The sequence below is a fragment of the Gavialis gangeticus genome, unplaced genomic scaffold, assembly GCF_001723915.1.
Source record: "Gavialis gangeticus isolate Ggan-Ray unplaced genomic scaffold, GavGan_comp1, whole genome shotgun sequence".
NCBI lineage: Eukaryota > Metazoa > Chordata > Crocodylia > Gavialidae > Gavialis > Gavialis gangeticus.
In genome coordinates this window covers 28,780,768-28,793,543 of record NW_017729026.1, presented here as the reverse complement: position 1 = coordinate 28,793,543, position 12,776 = coordinate 28,780,768, and the positions used below count along the sequence as shown (strand labels likewise).

Below are 12,776 nucleotides of genomic sequence, written 5' to 3'. Positions count from 1 at the left end.
TCCCCTGAGGTGCCTTCCTGAGAAGGAGACTTGGGTCTAGGGGAACTTTGAGGGATTTGGAGCACAAACTCCACTTGGAATTTCTTTAGCTAGGGCACTTAGGTCCACTGGTTCCAGATCCAGCTCCTCCTCTAGCAGTTGGAGGTTCATACTAGGAGATGAAATTGGGGTGAAGGAGACTGTCATTCTGCTGCTGGTGCCTATTTCTGGAGTTAGGGAATGTGGTGCAGGTGCAGGGATAGGTACTGCTCCCACCTCCTTGCTTCCACTAGCAGCAGGAGACTTGTGGCTGCCAGGAAAGAGGGATGTGTCTATGTTTGGGGGCGGGGGGAAAACTTGCAACTCTAGCTCTCCCCCTACCCCCTCTAGCCCCTCTCCCTCCCCTGCCAGAAGACCTGGCACCTGCCTTTCCGGCACGCTTCATATTAATCTTTCCTGTGCTTTAAAATGTGTCTGTGTGTGCAACTAATAATATATTTCGTCTTCTTCTCTGATGTATGACTGTCTGACTACTTCTTCTGTGTTGTGTTTACTGTTGTGTCTGTACCAAAATAATATCTCTTCTTCCTCTTCTCCTTCTTCTATGATTGAGTGTCTGACTTCTGTGTTGTGTTAATCTGAATCTCTATCTGACTTTTTCTTGTGTTGTCTTTAGTCTGTATGTAACTATAACTAATAATATTAATAACTATATATCATCTCTTCTTCTTCGTCCATGAATGTCTGACTTCTTCTGTGTTGTAATAATATCTGACTACTACTTCTATGATATATGTGTGTGAATGTGTGTAATGTATATACTTCCCTGCACAGTGATGGATCACTCTGCCAGGCAAAACCACTTTCTTTTTTAAAAAGTGTTGGAAAAACAACCAAAAACAAATATAAATTGAAAGAAATGGATTGCATAGGGATAAGTAGAGGGATTCAAGTTAGTAAGCTATATCTAATCCTTTCCAAGAACAAAAAGTAGTAGGAGACTGACTAGGTAGGAAACCAAGCCAGTCCAGTACCTTTCAGATACTGTTGCTCAGGCAGAAACAGCTGACAAAAGGCACAGAAAGCCTGCAGACAGAGGCTTATATGCTGTTTCTACATCCCTTCCCCAGAGCACTGTGATTGGAAGGGGACTCAGGGAAAGATCACAGTCACTGGCCAGCTAGAGATGTCAGTCTTTCCCCCGCTGCTCCACCTCCCTCTTCTCAGTTTTTGCTCACCTGAAAGGCTACCTTCTGAATCTCCGAATTTTTCTGAATTGATTTGGAGCCTCTGAAGAGGGGGTCAGGGGTGGGGGGACGCTGATCCCTGCCTTGCCATAGGGCTGGGGCAGGGGGCTGTGAGCAGGGGGCACACGGGAGCCAGTGCTGGTGGGGCCCAGAGTGGAGTGGCTCCCCTCTCTCCCTGCTGGGGCAGCCCAGCCCAGCTCCATAAAGCCCAGCCAGCTGCACCCCAGGCTCCTGCCACCCCACTCTGGGCCCCACTGCCACTGGCCCCAGGGCACTGCCTGGCTGTCGCTGGCTCCCAACCCCGCTATCCAGCCCTGGGGGCAGCACAGAGGCCACTGGGGGCAACATGAGCTGGTGGGGACGTAGCCTGGGCTGGCCAGGAGCTTCCCCATGGCCCCTGGCCTCCTGGAAGCTGCAGGAGCTTCTGAAACAGAAAAGCAGCTGTGACTCTGCTCTGGCTCCTGGTGCAGAATCCTCACCTGTCCTGGGGTTGGGGGGTGAGCTGCTGCCAGGCTCCTGCAGGGTGGGGGAGGGGCTGAGCCTTCCCCCAAGGCGGTGGCAACCCCCAGGCCACCTCTGGGTGGGGGAGGCAGCTAGGCCTTTGCTGCCCCAAGCCTCTGGTGCATGATGCAAGTTCTGTGCCACCTCCTTGGGCTTGCCATGTCCTAGGCCATGTCCCTGGCACCTCATCTCACCCCCACCAGCTCGTGCCATCCCCAGCAGCTCTGGGAGCACCTTGCACTGCCCCCCGAGCCTGACAGGCCCTTCCCTGACAGCCTCCGACCTCCTGGCAGCAGCAGGAATTTCTGGAGTGCAAATGTGGCCATGAGGCTTTGAGCAGCAAGGGCCCAGCTGGCTCCCCACTTGCAGCCCTTCCTGCAAACCCCATAGCCACACCCTCCACCAGACACAATCACACATCCCACAAATACTACACACACACACACACACACCCACAATCCCCCACAAACCCCACACACTATGCAAGAGTAAGACTGCTTTTTGGATTATTATGCAATTACTTCTACACAAACACACACATATCAGGACAAAAATATATATATTTAATTGAATTAAAATATAATATGGGTATTTGATTTTTAGTATATAATTTGGTTTTTTCGGTTCTAAGATAGCAAACCCTCTTCAAAGGAGTACTTCCAGGGACAAGGGGAGGGACTTATGGTGGCAAGGGTCAGAGATCAGGGGCAGGACTTCTGGTCCCAAGATGGTGACCAGGGGTCGGGGCACCTGTCAAAGGGCAGGGTTACCCATGTGGCCCTCAACAGCTTGCTAAAACTTGCTAAGTGGCCCTCCGCCCAAAATAATTGCCCGCCCCTGAGCTGATGGCTTTTTAAGCCCCCAAATCAGGTAGGAATCTCCCATCTGTTCCTCTTTGTGCTCAGCAGCATGTCCCCTCTCCTTCTCTTCCATTCCCCCTGCCCCCAGCCAATGCTGCTGCTGCTGCCTCCAGCTGCACTGGGAATGGGAGAAGCTCCAGAGCAGCTCTTGCCCTGCTCCAAATGGGTAGCGCAGGGAGCCAGGCTCAGCTGCGGACAGCAGCAGAGATAGCAAAGAGACTGGGAAGGGGAGGGAAAGTGGGCCGCTGCTGCTGCTCCCTGTGTAGCCTGGCTAGAGAGACATGAGCAGCTCTGGAACTCCCCCTATCCCCAGGGCAGCCAGAGACAGCACAGGGCAGTGGGTGGATGGGGTGGGGGGGAGGGAAATGAAATCATGCTTCAGACATTGAGAGAAGTCTCCATTTTGCAACCCTTATGTTGAACCATGACTTACTTCACAAGCACCCCCCATGATTCTCATAAAACTACTGAGCATAGAGCTCCATGCTACTGTACCTAGACCGTTTCAGTATCTGAGCTAAGTTAAGGTTAGCTTAAAGTTTCCATGGGTATCACTACAGTGCACTGCAGCTTCAGCATGTCTTAAGCCTAGGTCCACAAAGAGCAAACTAACTGGGCTTGGTAGCAATAACCTCAAACATGCTGTGCTGCTCTGTGTGGGTTGTTCCCTAACCAGGAAGGTGGATAGCCATGTTGACACTGTGCTTTGGCAGGCTAATTTAGCACTGCTGAATGACTGTGTCCATAATGCCACATGGTTATGGCTACAGTACTTTGGAAGCTGCTGCCAAGCATGGCAAGTTTACTGAGTAAACAGAGCATTAGGAGTGCCAAAATTGAGCCAACAATACAAATTTGTCCTTTCATTACTATAGCAATATACCTGCTATTGGGGAGTCACCATAGTTGTCTATATAACTATACTGGCAGCTAGGTACATTCCCAAAACCTTTAGTACCACTCACATGAGTATTTTTGAACAAGGCACAAAAACATTCTTAGAATGGAAGGAAACATGCCAACATTTTTTATTTGTACACATTGGGGGAGGGGGTGTTTGTAAAAAAAGTGCCTTCAAAATCTACAAAATCTGATTAGAAAAACATGTATACGCTGTACTGTTATAAGCTACAGTAAAAAGGAAAATTAGCTTGCAGTCAAGGCTCAAAAACTCCACAGCTAATAATTTTACATTCTACTACAGGCCTTTCGTTGCATGTAGGTAAATCTTCCAGTTTCTGAAGAACTTCCGTACCCTCAATCAGCTGTCTACAACAGGAAAATATATATTCACAGTCAGTTAATTACATACTTTTTACAGTCTGATCCCTACCAGAAAGCAGTAGTTTCAACAATTCAGTCACTAGCTTGAGTTCCACAATATTCTACAATTTCCTAATTTGTTAAATATGCATGCTTTAACAAAGGGCTCTGGCAGACATAATTAACCAGTTAATCACATCTTAAGTAATAACTTAGCCACATATTCATGCAATTAATGGTGCGATAAAACGGAACAACCCATAAAGTAATTACACAGAATATGTGTAATAACGTTGTGGCTGGTTCCCATCATACCTTAAATTGAATGTGTGGCCAGTGCCAATCCACCAATCAGAGCTCCCAGGCTTGGAAGCCCACCAGAACCTTGAAGGGCTCCAGTGCGTTCCTGTGGCTGGGAGTGCCAGTCAGCTGATTGGCACTCCCAGCCTCAGGATTGCACTGAAACGGTGGGTTCTGATGCTCTCCTACAGCTGGGAGTGCTGATAAGCTGAAATGATCTTGCATTTCCCTTGCACTAGAAATAGGGTGCGATTGGAATCTGATCCCCCCCCATCCCACAATTGTGCCTCCTGCCATGCACGTATGGCATGGCAGGTGGCACAATTGTTGGAATTGCAGATCTGATCCCATCATACTTTAACTGAATGTCTGTCAGCTGCCAAAAATCTAGACTTTATAGTGCAGGGGTCTGTGTGGTGGAGCAGAAAAAAAAATCAAGGAAAATTATCCAAAGGTCAGGAAATTCCTTTCTGATTCAGAAGATGGTACAGCTATATCACCTGTCGGAATAAGACTATTATTTCAAAACCTTTATTTTTTATATTGGGTTATATAATAACTAAATAGTAGTTTTCCCAGTAAAAATTTCTCTTAAAATAGTTGGTTCATACACTATATGTTTTATAGGATTGTTTTTCCCAATAGATTAGCAGTCTGCTCTGAAAATACCTCACTAATAAACATTTAGGAGACAGAAAAATGGTACAGCTTTATACATCTGCAGCTGTTACAGCATGTAGCTAACACCCCAAGACATTGGGGCTACAAGTGTTCAGAACATCTAAGAAAAATAAATCAAGCAGTAAATTGTTAAAAACAGTCCTTCATTTAATAAAAGCAGTTCACTGAGAAAAAGAGAGACTCTAATTAAAGTCCTTCTGTCAATTAGTCTGTATCACAAACATAATGGAACAAGTCATAGTCTTCTTAATGTTTAAACTGTTTGTTCCTCACCCATGCTGTTGTGAGCATGAGTGTACAGGATTCAGACTGTATTGTGACATGCACTATACACACACCTGAAGCAGAATGGCTAGCAGAACTCTGCACCATACTATGTTTGGCCAAGCTGGCATAGGACCACAAAGTGGAAGGGAACATAGAAGAAGATGGAAGAAGAAAGTAACAGAAGCAAATGGATCAGTGATGTGAAATTCATGTTTAGGATGTCTGTCCTGGATGTCTCTTGCTTTAATGTAAGAATTGGTATTGCTACTTCAAGATGCCATTGCCTAAGCTTTGGAAGGCTGGGGAGCCAGCGTGGGCCAGCCAGTTTACAGCACAGCAATTCCATATAGTGCTGAACTGCCTCTCAGCACGCTGTGGCCTTGCTTTGCTTTGGCAGAGTTCCTAGTAAGCTTTATATAGGCCTGTGTAATAAGAACAGTACTTGAAACTTCCTATTAGGGGTGTGTGAAGCTTCAATCCCTGATTTGATTTGGTGGAGATTCGGCCCAATTTGGTGGCCAAATCTCTGAATCCGAATCAAATCAGAGCACCCTTTAATCTCTCCAAATCGAATTGGAACCCTCCAAATCAAAGATTTGGCGATTTGGACATAGACACAGCTTTGAAATGTTTTTTCTACCTACCTCTAGGTAGCAGGCAGTTCATGAATGCTGCAATGGTGGGGTGCATGGAGCATCCCGCAGAAGCACAGGGGGCTGCCCCAGCGCGCTCAGCAGCTTACCTGGAAGCAGACTAGAAGCACTTCCGCTCTGCTTCCACGCCTGCCAGGGAGCGCACTGGAGAGTCCTCCCACCCCCCTGGCTTGGTGACTGGTGCCTCCTGAGTCTGGGGAGGCACCCGGGGTCCCCCCGTGGCTGATGGCCGAACTGAGGGGACGCAGCCTGTGCACTCCCCAACAGGCTGGGGAGTGGACCGGAAGTACTTCTGGTCCACTTCTGGGCTTGCCGCTGAGCACGTGTCACGTGCCCCCCCCACCGCCCCGTGTTCCTGAGAGACGCTCCATTGCAGCAATCATGAGCCACTCCTTGTACCTCAAGGTGTGTAGAAAAAACATTTAATGCTGTGTCTATGTCCGAATCTCTGATTCACCTAATCAGCATCGAATCTTTAGATTTGAATTGGGCCGAATTGAATCAGGGACAATGATCCGAATCAACGAATCAAATCACTGTCCCCAATTTGGGCTGAATCCAAATTGAATAGGGCCCGCTTTGCACACGCCTACTTCCTATGCTTTTATGGGCAGTTTATGGGTAGGAAAGAACCTCCTATGTAAAATGTAGAAATAAGGTCAAATGCCACATGTATAAAAGTATCCATTAAGATCACATTTTAATTTGCCTTCTGCATTTTGAAACGCTCTGCTACTCCATCACTGTGTGACAACATAAATACCCCTACCCTCATCTTCACCCATCAGCCTTTTTGGTGCCGTGTAAAAGAACTGCATAGATTAAAGCAGCTCTAAACACCCCAGAGTAGAATCCTGTGTCCATTGAAGTCAATAGAACTTGGGCTATTGTCTTCAGTAGGGCCATGATTTGACCGTTGGTTCTCATTAGGGCAGGTGCATGGTGGCAGAGCAGTTAAGACAGTGATTCTCAACCTTGTTAGAATCAAGATACCCCTTGGGAAATACCAGTCAGTGGCAGAAAAGACCACTAAGAATGTTTTAACACTATGAGTTCCTATTTGAAATCTCTGGCTTTACCTTGTGAACCTTGTTGGTGCACCTAACAGTGCTAACATTGCATGGTACCCTTGAAACCATCTCAAGGGATCTTGGAGTGCCCTGGCACCCTGGTGAAGAATCACTGAGTTAAGGCAGCATACACTCTGGAGATGTGAGTTCAAGCCCTGCTCTGGAGTCATGCCAAAAGCTAACCACACTTGTAAATACGTACTGGATCATTTAGGCTGGGGAATCAAAGATGGCTAGACATGACAGTGGCCACAACACTCCCTTGCATGCTGTTGCTTAGGAAACTGATGTGCTTAAATGACCCTAAGCCTTTGGGTCATCACTCTGACCTTCCTTCTGGATAGGGAAGCATCCTATAGTGCTAGTGTTGTGGGGATAGCTTTAAGCTGCCTGGCAAACTCAGGTGTAGGGAAGGCAGGGCTGGAGCCTACTGACTTTGGAGGCACAGCAGGCAGTGCCTTATAGATTAATTTGTTTAGAGGCCTGAGCTTTTGTAAGCTACAGCCTACTTTGATCTTGCAGGCTACTGTATCCAGGTCAGGTGGAAGCAAACTTGGTGATATGTCTATATTGGAATACAACTTAGGTAGAGCGTTTAGTATGCCTCAGCAAAGCTGCACTTTTGTTGTTATAATTTATTCCAACCATTAGAGCAAAACAAGCCATCTGAAAAAAGCAGTCCTGCTAATCTAACCAAGCAGCTATATTAGTCAGACATCGCACTTTCTCACTTGACTGATGTAGATTTTACCTTGAACAGGCATCTGGAACTGTTCAAGATTTCCCAGGAGCCTCTTCTGCTCCTGGAGCAGCCTCAGTACTGAAAAGGCACAAAGGTAACTTAAAGTCATCTTACCCCTCCCCCTGAGCTGATATTTCCTGCTTGCACCTGTTAGTGTGGCAGCACAGAGAAAGCTTTACTCTGAGGTAGTAATATCTTAGATAAGTAGAAGCATTTTTAAATGGTTAGAAATGACACATGAGTACATACATACCCAAAAGCCACATATTTTCTATCCAGGTAGGGAGCTGGCTGTAGTGTGATGTAGAACTGTGATCCATTGCTGTGACGCCCCTTATTGGCCATCCCAAGGACCCCTCTTTTATTGTGAGGGATTGAGAAGTTCTCATCTAGAAACAGTGAACAGTAACACACAATAGAAGTTTTTACTCATTGACATGACTACTCCACCCCCTTTTTCAGCTCTGGATTCTTTTCCCACATTCTGTAATCAAAGGGTGTGGTTGGGATAACAGGAAAAAGAGACAGGAGCTGGATTACAGGGTGGATCCAAGGGGGTACACTGGTGCACTTGAATCCCCCACACCTTTGATTCCTGGTCCACCCAAAGTTTCAAACTAACTGCAGCAGCAACAGCATTTCTATTCAGGCAGCAGTGAGACTCAACTGATTTTATGGCTGATTATAATGTACTTGTTTCTTCTAAACACATATGTTAACAACCCTCCCTTGTTTTAATGATCTTGATAGTCCACTAGCTAGGCTGTCTTTTTTTTTGTGGCAATTCTTCTATCTGTTAGCTGCTCCTGGTAATGTAGCTCCTATTTAACAGTGTTGGAGACTGTTTACAACCCTAGATAACATTAACCCAGGTGTGGAAATAAATGTCAGTGTAGCACTGGATGCACTGCCAAGATGCTCAAGAAGGCTAGACTTTGTTTTATGAATCTGAAAGAGAGATGCGCGTTCAACTCTAATGACTACAGGACTAATGAAACAACATTTTGGAGGTTCTTTTGCCTAGTTTGTTGCATTTCTAATACATAATAGCAAATTAATGCACATTCCAATAAAGCTATATTTGTTTTTGCTTCAATTTTAAATGAAATAATATAGCCATAAGCCCCTAGCAAATTAGTAAAGCATCTTAATTCTTATTATCTGGAGAAATATATTGGATGATGGACCATATCATCAGCACCTTCCTTTTCAAAATCCTAGATTTGCTCATGTTGGGTTAATACTGGATTTATCATAGTTGATACCCATGGTTATGGACAGAAATCAGAATAGAAAGAGAGAGAGCACCCAGAGGTACAGTCTTTTTTCTGCCTCTTGTCATATCACTTGCAATGAGCAGAGAAAACTCAGTGCCACCACTTCACCAGGAACAGATTTCCTTCTTTGCCATACACACATTACACAATTCTAAACTTATTAAAGACCACTCCTGAAAATGTGAAACAAGAACAACTTTGCATGTGAACAGCTTACAGGAACTGGCATGCTTATTTATAAGAGTTCCATTCAGTGCTGTTTGCAGCATACATGCGGCAGAGGGATAAAAAGAGGACAGAGAAGGGAAACTGAAGTCAATGGACTCATGAAATGAACAGGGAGAAGGGAGCAAACAAAATAAGAAGATAGGCAGGAATTACCATAGGACCTTGAAGACCAAGATGAGGAATGCAGAAACTGGTGGAGGAGGTAAGTTGTATAGAAGAGCAGAATGTAGCTGGAACGAGAGGCAGGGCAGATGGTTTTTGTAGTATTTGGCACAGCTCCTTTCTGCTACACTTACATAAAAGACTGTCTTGGAGGAGGGGGGAGCAAGGGGAGTTGCTGAGCAAATAAAGTGATAGAGTTGAGTAAAGAGAGAATGGACTTTTAGTTCAGAAAGCTCGAGTAGTACCTGGACTCCCAGAAGCATCCAGTGATACAAGAAACAGGAAGTGGGTGCAAGGTGCGAGACAAGTTTTGGGAGTGGAAATGAGAATGGAAATGAGAAGTAAAGTTGAGTACAGAGAGGAAAAGTTGAACGTGAACACTGCTGAGCCAACTGAGGAAAGGCAGGCTGGTTAGAAAGAGTCTGGGTGGAGTGCATCAAAGGATGGATGCTGGTGGATGGGAAGAGATGGAAGGGATGGGAAGGGATGGGTGGGCTGGGGATGATGAGGAATGATGAAAGGGAGGTAGTACAGTGGGAGACAGCAAACACAAGTGATGACTAAACTGAAAGGGTCTAAGGTAGTGAGCAGGAGTGGAAATGATGCAGAGCTGCAAGCTGAAACCATATCTAAGCCCCTTCTCTGCTGTTTAGCAGCTGATATGACACACTGTGCAATCAAGAACCCAAGAGGGCTTTCCACAAACTTGAAAATAATGATGGAAATCTGAGGGTTTTAGGTAGTTGATTATTCTCCCAATTTTAGCCATTCTCACTTGGAGGACTCTTATCTCAAAGTAATTAATAAAAATAGCAATTAAATTCTCACTGAAGTAGTTGCTCCTCTGTTGCTGACTTGTGAATGACAAGTTCAGGAGCTTAATTTTAGATTAGATGTCTTTGCAGTATAAAATGGCACTTAAGTCCAAATGGTATTCTGCAATTACCTCAGTACTTTGAACTCATTACAGTGAAATGTAGAAACAACCCATTAATTTTACAGACTACAACAGTAAATGGCTATGTGCCAAATGTGGAGATTCAGAGAACATTCGCATCTGACAGCAGCGTCTGTCACTTCTTCTCAGACAGCAACAATATTTGTCACCTGTCATCTCTGTAAATAGTGTGGTGGAAAGTGCTGGGAAAGCAAAATAATCACCTCCATAAAATTTCATCTCTCAATGAGCACCTTTAAAATGGATTAAAACCAATATTTAATCTTTTCTTTTGAAAGGGGGTTCAGTTCTGACAGTCATCTCTCTAAATAACCAGTGTTTGTGGTGTGTGAAGTATGGTAATAAAACTCCTTACAGGGACACTTTCAAGGTTGATGGAATCCCAAATATGCCTATCTTAAAAGTATGGAGCTTTTCTGACCCTACATCTGTTGTCCCCTCCAACTACAGTTACAAGAGTAATTAAAAAACAGCCAAGCTTCTCTCTTGGGTAGCAGAGCAGCACAAGCTTTGTCAGGAACACAAATGCTGAACTGGGAGTTAGTAAACCTGCCAGTATCAATCTAGACTCTGCTACTGTTTTTTGATGTGGCCATGGGCAGGTCACTTCACTTCTGTCTCATTTTACTCCACCAGGAAGATGGACAGCATACTGCTTACATGTGTACTAATGTATGAGGATACATTCATGTTGGTATGAAGCATTGCACATAATAAAGTGCTATTAAATATTGAGAATGAGATTGTGTATTCATATAATAGCCCTGCACAGAATTCAAGGAGCAGCAGCAGCAGAAGAAATTGTGTCTACGGCTTGCCCCCTTCAATTGTCCACACATGGATATGCTGCTTTTCCTCTTAGCATTGTTTTGGTCGGCAGGAGAGATCAGTTCCCAGGACAGCACTTTGGAGCAGATATACTGAAAGAGTTCACAGTAAAGAGTTGTAGATACACACTTGGGGGGAATTCTAGCATAGTCCATGTAAACAGTGTGCGTGGCTGGAGGAAAGAAATCAGTGAAGATTTTTAGCTCATGTGTATTCATGTTGTCAAAAACCAGCCCAATTACTGGAATACACTTTTAAGTAATGGCGATCATGGGAAAAGTTTATGAAAAATGTTAGAGTTAAAAGTTAGCAGTCTTTAAAATTAACCCGAGTTAAGTTAAAAGTTAAATATCTCCACTTTCAACTAGTTAGAAGGAAAGTTAAAAAGAGAGTAACGAGTTAAAAGTTAAGTTGATTCATGAGAAATGCGTGAAACAGGGTGAATTGCCTCTTAGCATCATTTTTCATTTTCAAATGCAATGAGTGGCTTTCTTTTCCATAAGCTCACAGAAGCACACTAATTTACTCGAAACTCACCCTCCTTTACCTGAGAACAATGTTATACTTGTCATACAGTTTTCAGAATAACAATTTACCAATACCTATGTACTGTTAGATCCTTCTCACCCTCTCCATGTGAAGTACTTTGTAAAAGTCAATGCATCATATAGGTATACCAGAATAACAGAAGAGATATTCATAGCCAGGTGACAAATGAAAGCTGTTTCTACAGATAGCCTCTGTTGTTACATTTTTTATTGCTCAAAAGGTAACAAAATGGTATTAAATACATCTGAATTAGAAATAATGAAAGTGTCTGAAAATCAAAATTAGACTGAAATTGGAAAATCAGTTTAAATGAGAAAAAGACTGTTCAGTTGCATAGCAGAAACTGTTTAAACATGCTTACTGAACTTTAGCAAAAGCTGCATTTCAAAATTTGCAGTTCAAAATCTGACAATTTTCCTCTCCTGTCTTGCAAAACTAAGCCCCCACTACTGAACAATCGCTCTACGTGGGCAGATGAGGGAATGCTTGTGTTATAACGGATGAATAATTTTTTTCATAGTAGGTGACATCTCAGATAAGTTTCTCACAGATGAGAAGTAATACTCAACTTCTTGGGCCCTGAGCTGCTGGTTCTGATTTTCATTAAAATTTAAAAAGTCATCATCTGCTTCACCCTCACTACTTGCTCCCACTCTTACTGGGATCAATGTCTCTGCTTGCTTGTGCTTGTTCCTTCTCCTGCAGCCAACTGGCTGCCCTGTTGACTTCTGCAAATGCACAGAAAATGCCGGCATGAACTAAGGAACTCTGGGACTTGTAGTTCTCAAGAGACCATCTCTCATAGGAAGGCACACTGCTCTCTGTCTCTCAAACAAGAAGTCCTATAGCAGGCTTGTCCAACATGCGGCCCGCCAAGCCATTTTATCTGGCCTGAGGCGCCGCCGCCGCAGAGCACAGAGCTGCGGCAGTGGCGGTGGTGGCAGGGCAGCGGTGAGGCGAGCCGGGCAGGGCCGGCGCGCGGACCCCAGCCAGCAGCGAGGGGAAGGGAGCTGCTTACCCCCGCAGGGCTGGGCTCATGACTGAGCCGGGTACTGCCGCCACTGCCCCAAGGGCTGTGCGGCGCTGGGCTGCTGCAGCCGTGCCTGATTAGACGAGCCGGGGACAGTGCGTGCAGCTTGTTCTCTGGCTCCGCCCCTTGCCCCCGGCGCGTGGGCGGGAGAGCTGCAGCATGGCCCGTGCCCTGCCCGCAC

The 12,776-nt window shown here is 45.1% G+C and overlaps 1 protein-coding gene across 2 annotated transcripts in view; it reads right to left on the bottom strand.

Moving 5' to 3' along the window:
- Positions 1-2,723: 2,723 nt before the first annotated feature.
- The window catches only part of PPIL6 (peptidylprolyl isomerase like 6), a 32,840-nt gene continuing 22,787 nt past the window's right edge, over positions 2,724-12,776 (bottom strand). Inside the window, exons 7-9 of one of the 2 annotated variants that reach the window (XM_019520112.1) lie at positions 7,817-7,952; positions 7,573-7,641; positions 3,773-3,856 (exon numbers count right to left, since the gene is read on the bottom strand). In XM_019520112.1, the coding sequence (XP_019375657.1) occupies positions 7,596-7,641; positions 7,817-7,952 (182 nt within the window). In that variant the 3' untranslated portion in view covers positions 3,773-3,856; positions 7,573-7,595. Of the gene's footprint in view, positions 3,857-7,572; positions 7,642-7,816; positions 7,953-12,776 lie in introns of both variants that reach the window. The other variant, XM_019520111.1, reaches the window with a different exon arrangement.